The sequence below is a fragment of the Sturnira hondurensis genome, unplaced genomic scaffold, assembly GCF_014824575.4.
Source record: "Sturnira hondurensis isolate 20B ecotype Veracruz unplaced genomic scaffold, ASM1482457v3 Scaffold0021795, whole genome shotgun sequence".
Taxonomy (NCBI): Eukaryota; Metazoa; Chordata; class Mammalia; order Chiroptera; family Phyllostomidae; genus Sturnira; species Sturnira hondurensis.
In genome coordinates this window covers 451,901-476,311 of record NW_028094426.1, presented here as the reverse complement: position 1 = coordinate 476,311, position 24,411 = coordinate 451,901, and the positions used below count along the sequence as shown (strand labels likewise).

Below are 24,411 nucleotides of genomic sequence, written 5' to 3'. Positions count from 1 at the left end.
GGTCTTATACATATTAGTTAGATTTATACCTAATGATTTCATTTTGGGGGGCTAGTGTAAATTGTATTATGATTTTTTTCAGGTTTTATTTGTTTGTTGCTGCTGTTTAGGACAGAGGTTGACTTTTGTACATTAACCTTGTATCCTACTGCCTTGCTATAGTCACTAGTTTCAGGGGTTTTGTTGTTGTCCTTAATTTTTTTGGATTTTTTAAATAGATCTTGTTTATTGGTGAACAAAGACAGCTTCATTTCTTTTTCCAATTTCTGTTTTTACCTCAGCCAAGACTTTCAGTAGAGTGTTGAAAAGCAGTTATAAAAGGTATTGTCCTTGTTTTATTTCTGATCTTGACCAGAAAGCTTCAAGTTTTTCACTATTGAGTATGATGTTAGCTGTACACTATTTTGTAAATGTTCTTTATCAAGCCTAGCAACTTTTCTACTCATAGGTGCAGAGAGTATTTTTATCATGAATGGCTGTTGAATTTTGTTAAATTTTCTCTGCATGTATTGATATGGTCACATAATTTTTCTATAATGTATTGATCAATGGATCACATTGTTTTTTGAATGCTGAACCAGCTTTTTATACCTGAGATTTATCCCGCTTGATCATGGTATATAATTTTCTTAAACAATTTTGGATTCAATTGGTTAGTGTTTTGTTGAGAATTTTTGCATATATGTTCATGACAGTTATTTGTATATAGTTTTAATGTCCTTGTCTGGTTTTGGTATTAATGTTAGCCTCAGAATATTTTCTCTTCTACTTTTTGCAAGAGGTCATAGAGAACATAGACAGTTGAAAAGTAAAGAACTCTCGCTTATGTATACCTTCTGGAAGAGCTGTAAAGAATTGATATCTTTCTTAAATGTTTGGTAGAATTCATTTTGAATGAATCAGGGTTTGTTGATTTCTATTTTAGAAGGTTATCGATTATTGATTCCATTTCTTTAAAAATTTTAATAATATTAATATTAAATTAAAAATAATATTTTCTTCATCAGTTCTCCAATAAAACAGTGTTTTTGTGATCCTTTTCAATATTTATTCAGATATATATAATATATTTGGTTATAGTATACATAATTTATATATATGTATCTATACATACAAATAATAATATATGCAGTACAGTAATGAAGATGGCTTTAAATATTTTGTCCTCAAGCAATTTTATTTTGTAAACATAATTCTGTATTAATCATATTTTTGTACTTATTTAATGACATGATACTTTTAGCTGACACACAGTAGTTTATCATACAACCCCCTCTTGTTGAACATTTAAAATGTTTTTTGAGTTTTGCATTTTTACAAGGAATATTGCTATATACATTTTCATAATACTCTTTTTACTCATTTGTACTTTTTTGTTCTTAATGCTGTTTGGCAATGTGCTAACAGTAATTAATAAACTTAATAGTGTTTTCATTTCCTAGGCAGCTCAAAATTATGATACCAGTAATTAAACCTCACCCTTGTTGTTAGATTGTTCAATTATGTTATATCAGTGCTATGGACCTTAGTCTGTCCTTGGTTCAGTGAGTACCTGTTTTTTCTGATAGTCCCTTTCTTTCAACAAGTTTAATAACTTCTGTCTTATAATTTCATTCATTTTGTGACACACATGCCTCCTATCACTTGTTACCAACACTTTTTCGTTTATGTGTGCACACACATGCACACCATAGATCCAACACAGGAGATACGGTACAAATGGTAAGAGTTATGCCCCTGAAACTGATTTCTTACCTGGCAGATCCTCACCCTGCAATAAAATACAATATTTCTTTGTCAACTGATATTGGAAAAATGTTTTATTGTAACTGGCATAGGGATATTATTGTGCAAAGTTTGAAAGTGGAGGTTATAAAATTGACAAGCATGAGAAGCCAAGAACTAGCTGTGTAGTGTTTTCTGCTGATAAAATCTAGGAATAGGGAGGACAGACCACGGAAATTTTCATAACTATTAAGTACACCATGAAATTGTTTCCTGAAAAGTACTACACAAATTATGTTGTCCTTTTCATGAAGTGTGCATAAATCTATTTCTTTCTTGCTTGCTTGCTGAAGGGATTATCTTATATACATGGGTCATTTATTTCAAATACCCATTTGAAGGCTACTGTTTTGTTGAAATAAATTTACTGCACTGTGCTTAGGCAAACAGGGAATAACATAATTAAGTTTCATTTTTAAAAGTTATTTCATTTGAAAATTATTGAAGCAGTAATACTCTGCTTAAATTCAGGATTGTGACATATCTTTGGCATTTACTAGAGAAATGCCATTGTGAAGATATAAACTAGCCTTGTATTTTTAATAAAGTTGATATATCTCCCAACTTTTGCTTCATTCCTTTGTATCACTCCCTTAAGTCAATGGCCTATTTAAAAAGGTTGAATAACTTATTTGCTTACATTTTTTAATGCCTGTTAGAAACATATCTATTTGGGTGAAGTAAAACTAGTGTAGTTTATATTATAGTTCTGTTTTATTCACTTTAAAAGTTTATTGATATTATTGGGCTTGTGGTAACTGCTTTAAGTATATTTAATCTCATTGTTTATCTTTTTTAGATTTTCTTTCCGAATAAGATTTAGTCTATTGGCTCATGAGTAGGTAAAATGTCTTTGACTTACTTTATATTAAGATGTTTATTAAATGTATTGAGCATCTGTCAAGTCAGATTAAATGGAGACCTTTAAGAACATGTGATTTAAGACTATCTTACCGGATGACTTGATCTCGTTCAATGCTTGTGATTTATAGGAGGTATGAGATGATGCTTCTTGGGTTTGCATTACAGGATACATTCTACACACATGCGCACACACATAGACACAATGTGACGCTTATGGTCCTGTGATAAATAGATAACTAACTGAACATGAGATTCCACAACTGCTTAGTCTAAAATTTAATATATAAAAACTATCATGTTTTACTATATAAAAACATATGCGATTGTGATTAACTCTGTTTACAGTATCTCTTATGACTCACATTCCAGGAAAAAAAGAGCTTTTTTCTATTTCTTTTTTTTTACAGGAATCAGTAAAACCCACAGACCCTCTATATTTATATTTGAGTGTACATTACATCTTTTTCACTTGGAAGAATTCCTTCCTAAGTGGGGTGGGGAGGGGCAGCAGAACCTCTCCTGAGTGCCTTTATTTTCAGGCTGCGTTTCGCAGCACTGTCCTTGGCACCCTTGAATTAAGCATCTACTCTGTAAGATTAATGGAACTCCATAGTTTGCATTTGTTTCTTCGATTTTCTTTAAAAATTCCAAAATACAATATAATTTTAAGACATTCACAGACTATTTTAGATAAGTAAAATGCAGCAAACTCTTCACCTTTCTTGGATGAAATGTACTGGTATAGTTTTCAGTTAATCTTCATAATGACTTTTAAAATTTTGCAAGTCTGTCTTACAAACTTTGTTAAAAGTCTCTCTTTGTGTAGAAGTTACAAATATGTGAAAAAGAATCTTTTGATTGAATGTTGCCACTGGCTCAATTCAGCCTCTCTGTAGCAAAAACTGTTCAGAACATCCCTACCTCGGAATGATCAGTTAATAGGTACAAAAATGTATTGACCATCTCTCATACCATCAGAAACCATATGAACCATATCCAGGTACTAGACCTTTTGGACAGTTAAGGAATTCTATTATGATACTGAGGAGAGAAGTAATGCAGGCAATCTCCACATATGTTTTATACTTTTTTTTTAGATAGAATAAAGGGAGGCTGAAACCTTTTCAGCCAAGCTCTCTCCTGATACTAATAATTTCTAGTTGACTGTGATAAAATAATTAAAATAGTCTCTAGCTCAGAGTGGAAAGGTATCCCTACCTTTAATAATCTCAGGTATCCCTACCTGAGATTCTGGCAGAATCTCAGACGATGAACAAACCTCAAATCCAATGCACTTTCTAGTACAGTTCCTTATTAAGTTGCAAAAAGCTCCGATTATTTTCCTTTTGTGAAGATAATACTGGTAATAGTTGAAAGGAATAGTAGTAGTTAGTATCAGAAGTAGACATAGCATTTATAAAGATGCTCAATATGTTTAATCATAAGGGAAATGCAAATAAAAACCACAGTGACATGCCATTTCAACAACTACTAAAATGAGAATACTTTTTTAAACAGCAGAAAGGAACAAATATAGTAAAGGATATAGAGAGATTTGGAACTTTTTCAAATTACTGGTGGGAATGTAAAATGGTATACCAGCTATAGAAAACAGTTTGGTGATTTCTCAAAAAATTACACATGAAATCATCATATCATATGGCCTAGCAGTTCTGCCCCTAGGTGTGCGTGTGTGCCTGAAGACTGGAAGACGGGGACTTGAATAGATATTTGTGTGAGGCATTATTCAAAATAGCTAAAAGGTGGAAACACACCAAGTGTCCATCAAGAGATGAATATGTAAATGCAGTGTATACATACAATGGCATATTATTCAGTCATAAAAAAGGAATGGCCTTTAGATACACACTACAACATAGACGAACCTTGAAAACATTATGCCAAGTGAAGTCAGCTAGTAACAAAGGACAACTGCTGTTTGATTTCACATATATGAAATATTCAGAATAGGCAAATTCATAGAGACAGAAGAAGATTAGAGGTTACTATTAGGTGGGTTGAAGGGGAATGGGCGATTATTGCTTAATGTGCACAGAATTTCTGTTGGAGATTTTGAAAATCTTTGGAAATAGTGTTGATGGTAGCACAACATCATGGATATTATTAATACCATCTGTCCAATTACAAATAGTTAAAACAGAAATTTTATGTTATATTTTATCCGAATAAAAAAGGAAGTAGAAGTAGTAGTTGTAGTAGTATAATAATAGCACTTAATATTTACTTCTTAAAATTTATTTATTTAATTGTTGTTCAAGTACAGTTTTCTGCCTTTTACTCCCATCCCAGCCCACCCCGAGTGCTCCCCACCTCCCTCCCATTTCCACCCCGCCTTAGTGTTTGCCCATGTATCCTTTATACTAGTTCCTGTAAGTCCTTCCCCTTTTCCCCTGAAATCCGCCCCCTCTGGTCACTGTCCCCCTGTTCTGTATTTCAGTGTCTTTGGTTATATTTTCCTTGCTTGTTTTGTTGTTTAGGTTCCTGTTAAAGGTGAGGTCATATAGTATTTGTCTCTCACTGCCTGGCTTACTTCACTCAACATAATGCTGTCCAGTTCTGTCCATGCTGTTCTGAAGGATAGGGGTTCCTTTGTTCTTTCTCCTGCACAGTATTCCATTGTGTCATTGTACAACAGTTTTTGATCCACTCATTTACTGATGGGCACCTAACACCTTTTCTAGCCCTTGGCTATTATGAATTGTGCCGCTGTGAACATTGGGGTGCACAGGTTCTTTGGAATTGGTGTTTGAGGGCTTTTAGGGCATAATCCCAGCAGTGGAATTGCTGGGTCAAAAGGCAGTTCCATTTTTAGTTTTCTGAGGAAATTCCATACTGTTTTCCACAGTCGCTGTACCAGTCTGCATTTCTACCAACAGTGAACTAGGGTTCCCTTTTCTCCACAGCCTCGCCAGCACTTGTTGTTTGTTGACTTGTTTAAGATGGCCATTCTGACCTATGTGAGGTGGTATCTCACTGTGGTTTTAACGTGAATCTCTGTGATGCTGAGCCATTCCTTCATATGTCTCTAGGTCCTCTCTGTGTTCTCCTTGGAGAAGTGTCTGTTCAGGTCCTTTGCCCATTTATTAATTGGATTATTTATCTTCCTAGAGTGGAGTCATGTGACTTCTTTGTATATTTTTGAGATCAAACTGTTGTCCAAGATATCATTGGCAAATACATTTTCCCATATGGCTGGCTCCCTTTTCATTTCACTGATGTTTTCTTTAGCTGTGCAAAAAGCTTTTTAATTTTATATAGTCCCAGTTGTTTATTCTTTTTTTATATCTGTTGCTCTAGGGGACATATCAGTGAAAGAATTGCTGTCTGGAATGTCTGAAATTTTCCTGCCTAAGATCTCCTCTAGGACTTTTAAGATGTTGTGACTTATATTGAAGTCTTTTATCCATCTTGAGTTATTCTGGGGTATGGTGTAAATTGATGGTTGAGTTTCATTTTTTTGCATGTAGCTGTCCACCTCTCGGGACACCACTTGTTGAAAAGGCCATTTTTCCTCCATTTTATGTTCCTGCCCACTTTGTCAAAATTTCATTGACCATAGAGGCATAGGTTTACTTCTAGCCTCTCTATTCTGTTCCATTGGTCTATGTGTCTGTTCTTATGCCAGTACCAGGCTGTTTTGATTACAGTGGCCTCGTAATATAATTTGATATCAGGTATGGTGATCTCTCCTACTTTCTTCACTTTTCTCAAAATTACTGAGGCTATTCAGGGTCATTTATGGTTCCATATAAATTTTTGAAATGTTCTATATCTGTGAAATGTATCATTGGTATTTTAATAGGGAATGTGTTGAATATGTAAATTGCTTTGGCTAGTATGGACATTTTGATTATGTTAATTCATCCAATCCATGAACACAGTATATGTATGCTTCCATTTATTTGAGTCTTCCTTAATTTCCTTCTTCAGGGTTGTGTAGTTTTCTGAGTACAAGTCTTTTACATCCTTGGTTAGGTTTATTTCTATGTACTTTATTTTCCTTGTAGCATTTTCTCAGACTACAAAGGCCTGAAACTAGAAACCAGCCTCAAGGAAAAACTTAAAAACTTACAAATTCATGGAGAATGGATAGCATGCTATTAAACAATGAATGGATTAATAATGAGATCAAAGGAGAAATCAAAAGGCTTCTAAAACAAATGAAAATGAACAATAATCCAAAGCTTATTCAGCAAAGGCAGTTCTGAGAGGGAAGTTCATAGCAATACAGACCTACCTAAAACAGAGAAACATTTCAAATGAACAACCTAACCCTGCAAGAGCTGGAGGATCAACAATAAACAAAGCCTAGTGTGAGTAGAAGGGAGGAAATAATCAAGATCAGAGCAGAATTAAATGACATAGAGACTAAAAGTACAGTTCAAAGGATCAATATCCAGGAGCTGGTTCTTTGAAAAGATAAACCAAACCAACAAGCCTTTAATCAGACTCATCAAGAAGAAAAGAGAAAGGACCCAAATAAATAAAGTCAGAAATGAAAGAGGAGAGATTACAGCTGATACCACAGAAACACAAAGGATTGTAAGAAATTACTATGAACAACTATATGCCAAGAAGTTTGAAAACCTGGATGAAATGGACAAATTTCTAGAAACATAAAATCTTCTAAAACTGAGTGAAGAAGAAGCAGAAAACCTGAAGAGACTGATAACAGCTCATGGAATTGGAGTAGTAATCAAAAAACTCCTGGCACACAAAAGCCCTGGACCAGGTGGTTTCACAGGAGAATTTTATAAAACATTTAAAGAACAACTAACCCCTATCCTTCTCAGACTATTCCAAAAATCTAAGAAGAGGGAAGATGCCCAAACTCTTTATGAAGCCAGCATTGTCCCAACCCCCAAACCAGACACACTTTCCCACTAAGATCAGGAAGAAAACAAGGGGTCCACATTCACCACTTTTATTCAACATTGTATGTAGGGTTTTTTTAAGTTCATTTCTAGTTATTTACTTCTAAATCATTTTTGATATTTTCTATTTAAGATGTTTTTGCTGTGCTGTGGGGGAGAAGTGTTACAGTACATATTGAAGAAAATTTGTTTGTTTTATCCTAGTTCTACAAGTCAAATGTAAGAAACTACATTTTTTGCATCAATTCTCTATTAGACATTAATGTCCTTGAAGGCTACATCCCCAGACACCAGTACAGTATCTTATGTTGCTAGGCACCGAGCACATATTTCTTATATGTATGGTTAATATACATTAATAAGCTTATGAATTCAGATAGGGAAATGAAGTGCAATAATCTATAAATTAATAAACAAGTAAGCTGTCTTTTATTGCAGTTATAATAAAAATAACATATTAACCTATATAGTTGAATTTCCACCATGAAGATTTATAATTTAAACAATTTAAGAAAGAAAAGACAAGTAGAACATCTTAGATAAAGAATAATAGAAAGTGCAACAACAATAGATTGTTTAAATCATATCTACTAAAGAAATTGAAAAGTTTCAAAATCGAACTTTTAGAACTACTGCTTTTGCTCTTTGACTTCTTTCCCCTGGATTTAGGTTGTCAGTGGCAGGAGTGAAGCCCTGATTATAAGGTGTACTTTTTAGATATATACACTAAAATAAAGTTTGTATGATCAGAAAAGATAACACTTATGAGAAGTATTTTCAAAAATATTATCGAAGAAGAATATGGATGCTTTTTCTTAAAACTTTAATTTTGAATTACAACTAATATTTCCCTTTTGATGCAAAAAAAAAACAAAACACAGACCCGCCCTTGGGAAACTCCACCACAACCGTGAAAGCCAGGTTTCTGTGCCTGTTACGAAGTTCACCCACCTACACAGATTTCCCTACCAGCATTACGGCATCTGAAATTTAAATATGAACATACAACACAAGGTGACCAAATATTGGAGAAACATTTCAAATGTGAACGTTACTGACTTAAACGAATAAAAAAGAACTTTGAAGAAACAGAGATAATAAAATAGCACCTTGGCTGGTGTGACTTAGTGGATTGAGCGCTGGACTGTGAACCAAAGGGTCACCAGTTCTATCCCCAGTCAGGGTACATGCCTGGATTGCAGGCCAGATCCCCAGTGGGGGGCACTCAAGAGGCAACCACACATTGATATTTACCTCTCTGTCTTTCTCCCTCCCTACCCCTCTCTAAAAATAAATAAATAAATAAAATCTTCAAAAACTAAAGTAGAAGTACCCTTGCCCCCCTAATAAAAGGTATAATCAATAAATTCAAAAAGAAGAGAAAGAACGGAATACAGTTGACCTTGTACAACACAGGTTTGAATTGTGTGGCTCCACTTATATGTGTGTTTTTTTTCAATAAATATACAGTTGACCCTTGATACCTCTGGTTTTCGCATCCATGGATTTAACCATCCAAGGATGGAAAATAGTATTTTTCTTTGTGGTTGGGAATCTCTGGATGCAGAGGACCACCTGCATGCATTGTTCTTTGCCATATTTACTTAAGGAACTTGAGCATTCATGGCCTTTGGCATCCTCACAGAATCCTGGAACTAATCCCCCACAGATACTGAGCCACAACAGTTAGTTTGGGGGGCGGGCAGGGTTGGGAATATAAGACAGAAAACTGTACTTGAACAAGAATTAAATTAAAAAAATTATTTTAAAAACAGTTTTGGGGGAATCAGGAGTTACATATGGATTTTTGACTCTGTAGGGGCAATGCCCCAATCCATGTGTTGTTTAAGGGTCAACTGTAACTGCAACAAATGTCCTGTTTTGTAAAGGGAAGAATAATGAAATAAACAGCAATGATTTGCCCATAGCTGATACCAAGTGCTTGGGGGCTAGAATTCTATGTTCCAAACGTGGAACACTTTCTTTGGCTAGCCTCTCTCCCAGTCCATGCCATTCTGTTCTGCTTTTGTTGGTAAGGGTGTCTGCTTTCTGGAGTAGAGTGATTTTTCTTTTTTTCTTAACAAATAAAGATAAAAAATAACATTTAAAACTCGGAATAATAGATTATGTGAACTACACATGACTATGCAGACTGCCTTCCTAAAAAACTTTTAAATTAGAACAACTTTGAAGGATATACATTTATTTTTAAATATTAGTATCAGGATAAATTTACATTTAAAGGAGGCTTATATGTAAAGAGCATTCTAAATTTAAGAAAATATCTTATTTGTTCTCAGTACCTGAAAGAAAAATCTATGAGAATAAGAGCATATATTTTCTTTTGTTTCTGTTTCCCCATAAGAAAATTGTTACAAAGCAAGTATCTGGCTCACCTGTATTGAATATACAGAAGCTACAAAAGTCAGGTTTTCTTAGAAAATTTAATTCAAATTCCAAATGCCTACTTCCTGATAACTGACTGATGGTCCTGTGTGTTTCTAACTAGCATGCTGGAATGAACCCTGCGAACTTGAACCCTGTGTCCTAAAGTAAATACATGAACCCTGTGTACTTTAATATTAGCTATGATATAATATTGACTGTTTTCATAGATTCATTTTTTGAATGTGTGCTAAGGTACAATATTTTGGGGCAAATGAATTCCCACAGCTATTTTCCTTGTTGACAGATTATGGATCTCACGGTGTAATCATACTCCGTTCTCCATTCCTTATAGCACCAGAGGCTCCTTGAAATGCTAGACGTAGAGAAGGACCTGTTAAAAGAAAAGATAAAGGAAGCTTTGACACAGCAGTCTCAAGAACAGAAGGTAACACTTTAGGTTTGCTCAGAGTGCGGGGAGGATGTGTTCTGTTACTTCGGATAATACATTTAGTGTCTGTCTACGTACAGGAAATACTGGAAAGATGTCTGGAGGAAGAAAGGCAAAGAAATAAGGAGGCATTAGTGTCCGCTGCAAAGGTATTTCCACCTGAAAAGTCTATTCTGTAGTTTAATTCCAGTCACTTTTACTTACTCTATTTGTTATTATGTGTACCTCTACCTCAAAGCCTAAATGGAATGTTTTTGGGGTCATATGAAAATCGTATTTATCAATTATTTGCCTGGTATAAACTCATCTGTAATAATGGGTTTCTTTGTAAGTGGAATTTTAAAAAACTGAGTTCATTAATGGTGCAACCTACCTAATTCTGTAAAATATTTTATTACAGTAAAAAATATATTTTCCTCTTAAACTTTTAGGATGTCACTGTTCTTATTCTTGTTCATTCACATTGTACAAGACTATGGAGATGTTGAAATATTTTGCATGTAGATTATTAGTGAATTGTTGAAAGAATTTTTAAAGCCTACATGTGTGAACACTAGTTTCCACTTGGTATGTGCTAGGTCTTGTTGAGTAACAGACGGCCCACCACAAGCAAGGGTGCTGGGGTGCGGCTGGGGGGGGGGGGCAGTAATGTGGGCGTCGTGATTCGTGGTTTTAGTCTGAACATGTCACCTGAAATGTCATGTGGTGTGTTTCAGTGGGATATTGTCATGTTACAGAATCACATGCTTATGATTTTGTAATAAAAGACTTTGTAGTGAAATGGGTGTGATTTGTGCTGGACCCTAAATGTGTGAGTGCACACCTGTGTGTTTATGTGTGCACACAGTATATGCATGTGTGTTCATGTGTGTATATTTAATTATTCATCTAGATATGTGATTTTTAAAGCCAACCTTGAAATAGTTCACCTGAGTAATTCATAGATATGTACCAACAAATGCATATATAATATTAACGTTTGAGATTTGGATTTAAATTTAGTAAACAGATACTGGAAGTCTCATATGTGTCAATAACTATGCTGGGGTAAGAATTTCAAGGTTGACTGTGATTTTTTCTTTTTCTTAAAGAGCTTCCAGTCAGGTAAGAAAAACATTATTTATGCACCAATAAGGCAAGGAGCAACGCATGAAATTATTATGAGTGTATAGGTAGTATTTCCATGTGACAATATATAGGAAGTTTTTAACAATAAATTACTTTTGAAATGAGTCTTGAAAGATGGCTTGCATTCTGAATTATAAGTTTGAATTTTATTCCATAGGTAAGGGTAGGCACCATGACATTTTTTAATATTAGTGTGACATACTATTAATTGACATTAACTTTTGGGAAATCATATACAACAAAGGTGAGAGGCAGAGAAAGAATTAACTGAGCGCATCAGAGGTCAGGGTAAGATACAGTGAGTGGCAGAAATAGACCAGCAGGAATAGCTTGGAAAGGAAATAAATAGGCAAACTCTAGAAATAGCATGTGGGATCAACATGCATGTTGGTCTGGATGGTAAAGGATGTGACCAGTCTGTGAACTCTTTGTGTGTTGATTCAACAGCAGCATGACAACGAAGGCTGTTTCTTTGGTATGGACTTTGAGGTGCCTGTGATAGGTGCAGATGGCAGAGTCAGGTAGATAGCTGAATCAATCTGACGTTTATAACTCAGGAGAAAGGAGTGACCTGAAGATACTAATAATGGTTTTTGGTTTTCAGCAAATAGATGGTAATGGTAGCCATGAAAATATTGTCATGTATGTGCACAGGAGAGGGTAAAGTAACAGGTGGTCCAAAGTCTGAGCCCTGAAAGAAAAACAAAATGTAAAATCCAGAGAAAGGACGAGGTTACAAAAAACTGACAAGACTCAGCCAGATTAGTAGGAGAAATAAAAGCTATATGCAGTCGTGCAAACCAAGAAAAGGGCGGGCTTCAAGAAAACAGAAATAGGCAGCTATGTAGAATGCTGCTTTGAAGTTAACAGAAAGAAGGACTAAGACAACAAAAAATAACACTGGAAAGTATTGGTGGGCCTAGAAAGAGTAGTTTAAGAAAAGAATAGTGGAGTGACATAGAAGTCTAGAAAGTGGTAACTGTCAGCTCCTATGGTTTTTGTCAAATCGGTCATGAACCAGAGGCAACAGCAAAGTAGTAACTTTCTAGGGATTAGGGGTGGGAGGTCTGTGGACTTCACTGCATACCAGAGGGGATAGTTTTCTTGAGGAAAATTCTTGTGCAGTTGTTTGAATTACAGCTGAAGTGTAGGCACTTTTTTGGTGGAAATCCATTTTACTACATAGAGTTACATAGACTTTAATATTTGACAGACATTTTCTCCAAAGTATGTGGAATGAGCCCAGCAGGTGAAGGAAAAACGAAAACAGAGTTTTTGTTGCTTATGGTAAATTTCAAGCTTCAAAGCAAAAATTAGAATTTTGGAAAATTTGTATTTGCTTTCATTCAGTGTTTTTCAAGTAAAAGTTTTTAAAATCATGCGTAGATAAAGTATTTATTCAAAGTGCAAGAAGGGATTGTAAGGTAAAAGTACAAAAATTTTATTGGCATGATTTGCTTTTCCTTATTACAACTAACTTGTAAGAACTACCTCTTACTAAGTTTTGTGTGGAATCATAAGAATATCTATAGTATTCTCAACCTGGCTACTAAATATTCTTCTCTTTTTTACTACGTATCTCTGTGAGACTGTTTTTTTCTTTTTAACATAATTTAACCAAATAATATCATTACAGGTTTAATACACAAGGCAGATATAAAACTCTAGATGTCTTAAGTCAGATATTAAGGAGGTTTAGAAACACTCTTTTCACTTTTTAATTTTGCAAAATATAGTCATTTTTATAAAATATAGTGTTTGTTATTATACAGTACCTTTAATGTTACTAGTTTTAAATGCATTAATAAATATATATTTTAATTTTGTCTTGGTTTAAATTTTTTATATGGTAAATCTTAATATGTACAACCAATATAAGCAACAGCCCTTTGAAGTCTTCAGTAATATTTGACAGTATAAAGGGACCCTAAGACCAAATAGTTCAACAACTGTTACTTTAAGCTAAGGCTTGATTTCTTTTAAGTTTAGAAATGCCACAGAAATAAGTTGATCATTTATACAAAAACAGATTGATTTGATTTCACAGCAGTTATTAAATGTGCTTAAAAACATCAGAACTAAACTGTAGAATCAAAGTTTTGTGTTTTTTAGGTTAGCCCAAGTCTGTCTTATTCAAAGAAGTACTGTGCAGTCATCCTTTCAATTGTTTTGTTTTGGTCTTTATTTGTTTTGAAGCTTGAGAAAGAAGCGATGAAGGATGAAGTTTTAAAAGCCATAGAAGAAGAAAGAAAAAAATTGGAAAAAGCTCATACTGAAGAACGAGAATTATGGAAGACTGAGCATGCAAAAGATCAAGAAAAAGTATCTCAGGCAATTCAAAAAGCTATACAAGAACAAAGAAAAATTAGTGAGGTTAGTAAAATGAATTCTTTGTGAATTTTTTCCTTATTTTTCTCAAAATGCAGTATTCTTCCTATTATTTTATCTTAAAATCAACTTAGTAGACATATCAATATTTAATTATGTTGCCTTTGGTATTAATATTTTAAATAAGTAATTCTTAATATATGTCAAGTTTTACCTTCTCATACTTACAATCTTATCTTTAACCGTATTTCAAGACAAATCACAGTACAAACTCATGTTGAGTCATTGCCACCACATTAAGCCTCCTGTTTAAAGTGTGTGGGTTTTTTCACAAACAACACATGTATACATACAACCAATACAAAACAGTATTTGTAGAAAACAATTTAATTAGCTTATGTCTAATTTGTATATATTTATAGATGTAATTCATAGTAATACTTAATAGAACCTCACAAATAATTCCTACGGTCCCATAAAAGATATATACATATGTACAAATATGGCCCACATGCAGTATAACTTGATTACTTATATGAACAACTAAAAACTTTAGTAGCTTTATTTTTTATAATTGAATTTGCATGGCTTTAATTTACTTGTATTTAGTCTTTTCTTTATAGAGGCAAAAAGATATCTTAATAAAGCATTTCCTTAAATGAGTATAAAGAGCAAAAAAAAGAAAAATCCATAGAAGTCTTTTTCTTTTACACGATCAAACTGTTGCATTACTACCATTGTTCATACAACCACACATTATAAATATATCTAAAATGACCCTTTTTGACATGATACTCTACATCAGAAACACCAAAGATTCCACCAAGAAACTACTAGAATTTAAAAACTAATTCAGCAAACTAGCAGGATACAAAATTAACATCCAAAAATTTATACGCCAGTAATGAACTAACAGAACGGGAAATGAAGAAAACAATCCCATTCACAATTGCTACAGAAAGAATAAAATACCTAGGAATATACCTAACCATGGATATAAAAGACCTGTTCTCAGAATATTTTAAGACACTGAAGAAAGAAAGAGAAGCACACACCCTGTTCATGGATAGGGAGAATTAACATCATTAAAATGTCCGTACAACCCAAACAATCTATAGATTCAGTGCAATACCTATCAAGATTCCAATGATGTATTTCACAGAACTAGAACAAATATTTCAAAAATTTATATGGAGCCACAAAATATTCCACATAGCAACAACAGTCCTGAAAAAGGATGGAGGATTCACTCACCTAATATGAAACTATACTTTAAGGTCATAGTAATTAAAACAGCTTGGTACTGGCAGAACAACAAACATAGAGATCAAGATAGAGTGTCCAGAAAACAAGCTACACCTTTATAGTCAACTAATATTTGACAGAGGAAGCAAGCATATACAATGGGCTGAAGATAGTTTATTCAATAAATGGTGTTGGAAAAATTGGACAAATATGTGCAGAGAAATTAAGCTAGACCACCTTCTTACACCACACTGAAGAATAAATTCAAAATGGATCAAAGACTTATGTTAGACCCCAAACCATAAAACTCACAGAAGAAAACATAAGGCAGCGAAATCTTGGACATTGCTCATAGCAGTATTTTATCAGACATATCTCCCCAGGCGGGGGAAACAAAAGAAAAAATAAACAAATGGTATTATATCAAACTAAAAAGGTTTTGCACAACGAAGGAAATCATCAATAAAATGAAAAGACAATCCACAGAATGAGAGAACACATTTGTGGATACATCTGGTAAGGGGTTAATATGCAAAATTTAAAAAGAACTTACAAAACTCAACACCAAAAAAAAATCAACAATAACAACCCAATTAAAAAATGCACAAAGGACTTGAATAGACACTTCTCCAAAGAGGAAATTCAGAAAGGCCAGCAGACATTTGAAAAGATGCTCAATATCACTAATCATTAGAGAAATGCAAATTAAGACCACAATGAGATACAATCTCACACCTGTTCGAATGGCCATCATCAATAAATCAAAAAACAACAAGCGCTGGCCAGGGTGTAGAGAAAGGGGATCTCTTCTGCACTGTTGGTAGGATTGCAGGCTGGTGTAGCCACTATGGAAAGCAGTACAGAGATACCTCAAATAATTGAAAATGGATCTGAATTTTCAATATATTCCCAAAAGTAGGACCCAGCAATCCCACTTTTGGGAATATATCCAAAGGAACCCAAAACACTAATTTGAAAGAATATAAGCACCCCTGTGTTCATTGCAGCATTATTTACAATCACTAAAATATGGAAGCAGCCCACATGTCCGTCAGTAGATGAGTGGATAAAACAACCTTGGGGCATTTACACAGTGGAATACTACTGGGCATAAAAAAGAAAAAGTTTTCCCCTTTGGGACAATATGGATGGACCTAGAGAACATTATGCTAAGTGAAATAAGCCAGTCAGAGAAAGACTAATACCATATGATTTCCCTCACATGTGGAATCTACTGAACAAAGTGAATGAACAGAGAAAACAGACTCATACATAGAGAGCAGGCTGACAGTTGCAGGGGCCTGGGGGAGGTTAGTGGGTGGAAGGACTGAGCAAAAAGGAAAAAGGCCTCATGGACATGGACAGCAGTGTGGTGATTGCTAGGGGCAGGGGGAAAGGGGACTAAATGGTAATGGAAAAAATACAATAAGGATTAAATAAAAAAATAAAGTGACTGTCTTTTGGGGTCCAAACAACCTAGATTATTTTCTTATAATTCATTAACTTTATTGAAGCCCTCAAAAACTCAATGCTTCTAATATCCAAGATAAATGTTATATATTTTTAAAAGTTATCACTTCTTTATTATTAACACAGTTACCCACTTACTGTAAAAATGAACAGATCTTATCCATTACCATGTAAGAATATACGTATATACTTACATTTGTTCGATGTATGATGTTTCCTAGAGGGACACTTTGATAGGAAGAAAACTCGTGTCAACCCCAAGTGTGGAAAGCACTGTATTAGCATTTTAATACTGGGCTTTAGGGGATCACTAAAGTGCAGTCAGTTACACACATCACTTCATTCATCGATCACATTAATTCCCAGAAAACAAATTAGAAAAAGTAATAAAATATTACATATTGCTCTGTAAAAGTCCCATGAAGTTGATTGAATAGTGCAAATTAACTAAATTGCAGGACCAGAAATACAATTTGTAAATATATGTTGTCCGTGGGCTGCTAGCATTGGGAATCTGAAATCCTGCCTCTTAAACTTGTTCATAATATTGAGGATTTTAACTGCGAGTTTCAGAATTATAATTAACATCCTTGTTACCCCTTTCAGAAAAATATGTGGAATTTTAGACATTACAAAAATTGATAGAATGTTATTATCACATATCAGTAAGGAAGATAATAATGGTTCTTTATGTTTAAGTTTTATCTATTTGGCTTTTTTCTAAACAAATATTTTAGGCTATTAGCTAAAAAGCTGTTCTATGGAATTTTTCTTCAGTTCTGGCTGTAGCAAATAGTAAATTAATAGCTGTGGTAGCGGTGGTGGTGGTAGGATTGGCAGTATTTATAGTATTGGCTGTCAATTTATTTCTAAGTACCAGGTTCTTTCTCATTGTTTTACATGTTTCATCTCATTTAATCCTCACAACAGCCTTATGAGACAGAAACTATTATCACCCCATTTTTGTGGTAGCAGAAATTAAAGCTTAGGAAGGTTCTGTAAGTTGCTCAAGGCCATCATAACTTTTCAGAAGAGGCAGTAGTCCGGATCCAAAATCAGGCAGCCACACTCAGGAGGACTTGCAAGTTGGCACCACAGTATCTCTCCCCAATGTTCTCATCTTAGAATAAAGTACAAATTCAGCTTATTGGTCGTTTAATGTGTAATTTCAGTATGAAGTACTTCAAAGGGTTATTTTAGTTTATTTATTCATTCAGTAGTATTTATTAAGCATTTGCCCTGTGTTGGCACTGTTGGAAGATTTTGATGTATAGCATTTAACAAGATAGGCAAGGTTCCTAGGCACTCATGGAGCTTATATTCAAGTTAAAAAAAAAACCTTTATAAGTAAGGTAATTTCATACAGTTCTATAGGCTGTGAAGAAAAAACTCAGGGTTATGTAATTAGCTGGGAATGGGTACTTGTTTAGATAAAGAAGTTAGGGAAAAAGCCAGAAGGAAAAAAATTTGCATGCTACATTATTCTATTTACATGAAATTCTGGAGAAGGCAAAACTAATTTGAGAAAAAAGAAACCAGTGGTTTCCTGGGAACGGTGGGGAAGAGTTTTTGAAGGTGTGAGGGGTATAAGGGGACTAAATGATAGTGGGAAAAATACAATAAAGATCAAATTTAAAAGAAGAAGAGTTTTATATTAAAAATTGTAAATTAATGTAAACCTTCCACAAATAGCTATATTATTGGCCCAGCCCTTCCCAACTTCTATACTCACTTTGAAATCAATTTGAAGTTCATGTACCCCTGCAGGAAGCAGCTGATTCAGTTTGCATTTTTCCCAGAAGACCCTAAGGTGTGTCCTTTTTTCATAGCCACACATTGTAATGCACTGGAGCTGCTGCAGAGGTTGCCCCGGGTCCCTCCCCACCATGGCCACTTCTGGGGGCTATGGCCTTGGGGATCTCGCTTGCCCCCTCACCCCAGTGTCCACTGTTTCTTTCTCATCCATTTTTGGCAGCAAACTAATCCTAGCATTAGTTCTGAAAATAATAGAAATACCTGTTTCAACTTTGAAGTATATATAATATTCAAAATTATATGAAGAATTAGTAGTAAGCTTTGTCATAAGTAGTATTTTTATAATTATATTTCAAGCAGTGAATTTTAGATGCATTTATATGTATCTATATGTACATATCAGTCACATTTGCATGCATTTTTCTAAATATAGTTATTACAAATTAAGAGAATAGATTAAAAACCCCATTGTAACTATTCTTCTTGCTAAATTTCTTAAATCCCCTGTATTTGTGATCCAGGATTATTCTTTACATTAGCAATAAAGTATTTATCTCCTGTCTAAAAAAAGAAAAGATAAAAAAATCAGTGTTTGCCTGGGAAGGTTGGAGAAGACTTTTTGAAGGTGATGGAAAAATGTGTTAGTTATAATTGTAGTGGTAATTACACTTGACAAAACTTATCAAATTATTTCATAGTGATGCATTTTATTATATGTATATAATATTTTCATAAAGCTGTTTTCAAACAAATTCCTCCCAGAATAAATTATTGGTGGTGACTTCAGGTGGTGACTTCATTTGCTACAGTAAGGAAGGGTTGGGTTTCATGGGCGTGAAAAACCCAGTGTGTTCATATCAGATTAGAGGTGTCTGTTCTTAATCCGAGACAGAGGAAGGTTGGGCAGGCCATTAGAAGCGAGGCTGTGGCGTTCACGGGGCTTCTCAGCGCTGCAGATTGGGAGTGACAAAAATTAGATGGTATTTAAAGTTAAATAAATTCAAAAAAACTTTTCTGAACAGGATTCTATATGCATTCTTTTATGAAATGTAGCCATCTTCTACTTACAAATATGATTACTTAAGATTAACTGTGTAAGAGTGGAAATAGTCTCTTAAAATTACATCAGATGAAGTTGTGAAGGTGTCAAAGTGGTTGGTGGTTTCTGGGTCACACTACTGCCCAGGGTCGAGAGGCCAGGGCTTCAGCTACCTTGTCCAGTGTGAGCAGTAGCTTCTGCCACCTTCTGCCCACCTTCTGTCTGGCTTCCCAGGCCACCGTTCATTGTGTCCGATAGATCTCGGGTGGCCAGCTGGGGTCCATGGAGCTGGAAGAGCTACTTTCCAGGAAATGACAGACTGCTTGTGCACTGATTGAAGGCTCTGATTTAGAAAAGCCCGGAAAATATTTTTTAATTCTGAGATTTAGGTCACTTCTCAGCACTCAGATGTTTCTTTAATAAATAGAATTCTGAAACTAAAACTTGGAATTAACAGCAACCAGCATTTTTGGCTACTGAGTCCCACCAAAAATTAGGAAAGGATAGACTATGGCGAAGTGAAACCGTCAGTGTAAACTTAAGCAACTAAAATTACTCCTGAGAAAGTACAGAAAATAAAATGGCTTCTGCTTTAATTTCTCTCTGGATTTTCTCTGTTAACAGTGTCCTTAATTGAGGGGGTAAACGTTAAACTCGGATAGAAAACACAATAGCTAAGGGGGCGGTGCCTGTTTCTTCAAACTCCTTTGAGAGACAATTTAGTTTAGTCTTGGTCATAAATTTAAGACTAAGTCATAGTGTTGATTATAGATTTGTACATTTCTTCTGAGATATTAACTAGAAAGTTTGACTCTGATGTATTTGTGTTTATTAAATTAATTCCTTGTGCCTTGGAAATCTTTGTTATGAAAGGGAAGAACACTTCTTGCTAACACCAGCACGGGCCAGAAGTCATCAATCCTGCTGTTCTAGCAAAGTCCCAAGTAGGGCTCCCGTGCGCACCGACACTTAGACCGTTTCTGACGCCGAAGGCTCTTCGTAATAGTTCTTCACCACAGCCTCTGTAATTTGGGGTTATGTTTTTCCCAAAAGCCACAGACATTACAATCAGTGGTTAAATTTTCTTTAAGAAATTTAGTATTGCCACCTGACCCTTCTTTTAAAAAAGGAAATAGCGTTTCTGTTTTAGCTTAGCAGGCCAGATAGTTTCACAAAACTGAAATAACTTTTCTGTATTGACTTATTTAGTTTTAGTCTAGTGGTTTGTTTTAAGCTTTGTATTTAACATTTTGATAGTAACCTAGTTAATTGTAGGTAAAATTTCAATTACAGTTTAACCATGACAAGTGTTGTGACCTGGGGACAAGGGAACAAACAGTGCGTTGGCTTACCTTTTTGTATCTCGAAACCTTTTCCTTCTGTCCAGAGAACTGGAATTTCTCCTAGACTCTCCCTCTCTTATCCCTACAGTCATGCCTTTTTAATTATTGAAACCTTCCCATTTTACTTGTTAAATAATCCTTAAACATACATACTTCCTACCAGCTATCATTTTCTTTTGTTACATTTATTTATTTATTTATTTATTTATTTATTTATTTATTTATTTATAAAGAAGAGTGATGCTTTGGTTCGCAAGGCCTTTTCTCAGTCCACTGAGCTACACCAGCCAGGGCTCATTTTCTTGATTGAAGAAAATGGTTAATTTTGGTTCTTATTGCTTCCCTTGACCAATGACATTGACTTCTCTGCCTCCAATTTTGTCCTCTTTGTATTTGGAATAGAAAATGCCACTCCCCCTCTATAAACTCTTCACTGCTGCCCTGTTGCCGATAGGATAACATTCAAACTACTTGCCAGGAACCAGTAACCTGGTTCCTCCCTCTCCAGCTCGTCTACGCTGCTCCACATTTTGTGCTTTTAGGACCAAACTGCTGGGACTCACAGCAGCCATGCTGTTCTAGGGTGTTGGACCCCTTAGCCTTAGAGCACCTCAGCCTAGGATGCTATTGCCTTCCTAACTTGAAAAACCCACTCTTACTTAGTGAGTAAGCATGTTCTAATCCAGAAAACTTATGTTCTGCTTCTCAGGTTAAGTCAAATGTTCTTTTTGCTTTGGTATTCAGTAAATAACTATACCACTGCCCAGCCATATCACATTAAAAGAATCTGTTTGTTCTTCTCCACTAGATTAGCAGCATGTTGAAAGTAGGAACTGAGTCTCGAGCAGACCTCAGTAGATTATAAAATGATGCAGGCCCAGCACTGTTCTCATGAGACAGATTAATCTTTTAAAAATAGACTTGATCTTTAACAACATAGTTTGGCTCTTAGAGTTTTACTTGTTTTGAAATGGAATATTTTAACAAGACTTGAGTCACCAAAAATAGTGCTTTCTGTTATGATCCCTTTACAAAAAGTATTCATCAGATTTTTTGGAGGGTGCCCAATTGAGATGATGATTATTATTGTTTTTAATGAAATACTTAGAAAGTAACCTAGGAGGAAGGAGGGTAATTACTGCCAGCTTTGAGCAACTAGTGTAGGTTTCCTGTAAGGTGATGAGGGGCGGCGGCAGGAGCCCCGTGGAAGCTTTAGGTCACAGTAAGTGGTACAGTGCTTCTCCCTGGTTACCTGGGAGAGCCCATTCACTTCTGTGTACTGTGTTTTGAGACAGACATTTCCAAATCAGGATGAGACTCTTTTAGACATTTATTGGTACCTACACTGTTCCCAAAGTGATGCTTTTTACTTCTTAGCCATGTGGTTTTAAATAGCTGAATGGGGACAAATTAGAACAGTAGGTGAAATACCTTAGTTCGGTACAACATGAAGCTGTCAAATCACAACTTATCTGGCAAAGAGTGTATCCCTTCTATCCAGGATGGTGAGGCATGGCGTGGGAGGGAGACTGTGGAATGTACGTGCAGAGACTGTGAGTTCTGCTGTCCTTTTCTTGCTCGGAGGAACTCTGTTCCCCTGTTGTTGCAGGTACACGGCAGCAGTGGCCCCCGTAGACTTTGACTCAGGCACTGACATGCTTATCATTTAATTGTTGAACATTCCTTTTCAGGAATAATAGTGATACAATCACTTTAAAATACATTTAAAATATTGCCATTTCTTAAACATATAACGTTAGTTAAGTAGCTTTGACTGCTTTAAACCTCAGAGCATACCTGCCTCTCAAAATGGTTCTGAAGATCAAATAAAAATACACAACCCCAAATATTACTACTTATATATTTTTATTTTAATATTCATTATATATATATATTTTTTATTGTTGTTCAAGTACAGTTGTCTCTGTTTTCCTGCCACCGCTTCCCCTCCCCACCCAACCCACCCACCGTACTTCCCACCCTCAGTCCTTCCCCGAGTTGGCTTTGTCCATGGGTCCTTGATACTGTTCCTTGATGAATACTCTTTATATTTTGCTTATCTCTACTGTGTCTTTCCCAGAGATCTCTGTTAGTTGACTGAATCTTTAACTGTGAGTACCATTGACAAGCTTACAATCCAGCATAAATTTATTTAACTTACTTAGCCTCATGCCTGGAACATAGTATGTGTGTTTGTGGCTGAGATGCCTACTGCTGCTGTTGATACTATTATTATTACAACCTTCTTCATCCCTTTGTAGTTTTAACACCCATCGCAGCACCGTGCATGAGAAACACCGAGTGAGTGGATGGTTACTGTGAACACCTCCGGCTGTAGTTTCCAGCGTGCACCTCGGTGCTCACTGCAGGGTCTTCTGAATATTAGAGGGCAATGCGGAGATACCACAGACCTCATGGGAACCAGATAAACCACTACCTTGTCTATTCTAATTTGTCTGTATTTCTTTCTGTTATTTCGTATCTTAGTGAACCTGGGTTTGGTTTAGGGATGGCTGTGATAAAAAGCAAATACCATGCAAATGTCAGTGTGGAACAGGAAATGAGATTGTTATTGCTCAATCTTATGCCAGGATTTAAGAAGTTGTGCAATGCCGAGTGTGGGCAAAATTCATGAATAAGTAACTGGTTGAGGATGAAATAAAAGTATTCTTCTTTCAATTTTTGTGTATCTTAAATAGCTGCTATGTTATAACCTAATTAATTAATAAATGGAACAGTTAGGTATTTACTTTGGCTTAGACGGCATCATGAAAAACTTACTTGGGCAGCAGTAAAGCCATGAACTGAGAAAGTTTGGGAAGCTTTATCTAGTGTATACCCACCTTACTAGGTGTTCTGGGGGGCTCAAGAAATGTAAGATATAGTTCCTACCCTTACGTAGATTTTCTTGGAATTGGGGAAACAAATCACTCATTTTCTGATGATGGTTTATGCATCTGAATTCTATACCAGATACTACATTAGAGTTCGAGTCATAAAGAATAGGAACTATGATAATTATAATCCCTGACTTCAAAGGTATCTCAACTGGGTAAGAAGGACTAGTAAAGCAGTTACACAGTTCTGAGTTACAGAGTGCTTTTAGAGATAAATGTAGAGTGCTCTCGGAGCAGGTACGAGTGGTAGTAGATCCATGCACACTGGGCAGTAGAGATCTGGAGCATTTCAGGGAAGGCTTCTAGAGATGACTGAATTGTGCAGGAGGAGGAATCGGCTTGGTTATAAGAAGAGAAGCATAAGGGGAAGCCATTCAAGCTGAGAGCACAGAACTGCTCTCTCTGGGAACTGCAAATTGAATGCTTACTTTGTGCATGACAGAACAGTAGTTTCCAGAGAGGCCACACAGTGAATGAGACTTTGCCATTGTCTTCGGGACCTTACAATGAACTAGGGAGTATGTCAGATCCATCCATTGCCCTCATGTGAGACAAAATGAGATATGACAGGGCACATCTGTGTGTTGAGGCATTGAGAACACAAAGGAGGGGTGTGTAGTGGGTGGTGGGTATCGATATGACAGAAATTGAAAATGTTTCTTGGGAAAGTAGCATAAAACAGACTGAATTTACATGCTTGAACAAATTGCTAGAACTTAGAAGGTAAATAATCAAACTCACCTTTATTACTACCAGAAATAGATGCCACTGAAGACTTCCTTGCACTAGAGTGACAGGAGCCAAGCGTCCTTTATGAAAGATGACC

At 35.4% G+C, this 24,411-nt stretch overlaps 1 protein-coding gene across 2 annotated transcripts in view; it reads left to right on the top strand.

Annotated features, from left to right (window-relative positions):
• The window catches only part of CCDC91 (coiled-coil domain containing 91), a 290,267-nt gene that overhangs the window by 195,759 nt on the left and 70,097 nt on the right, over positions 1 to 24,411 (top strand). For both annotated transcript variants that reach the window (XM_037034001.1, XM_037034002.1), the window contains 3 exons: positions 10,285 to 10,377; positions 10,461 to 10,529; positions 13,705 to 13,881. In XM_037034001.1, coding sequence (XP_036889896.1) covers positions 10,285 to 10,377; positions 10,461 to 10,529; positions 13,705 to 13,881 — 339 coding nt within the window. The remainder of the gene's footprint in view (positions 1 to 10,284; positions 10,378 to 10,460; positions 10,530 to 13,704; positions 13,882 to 24,411) is intronic.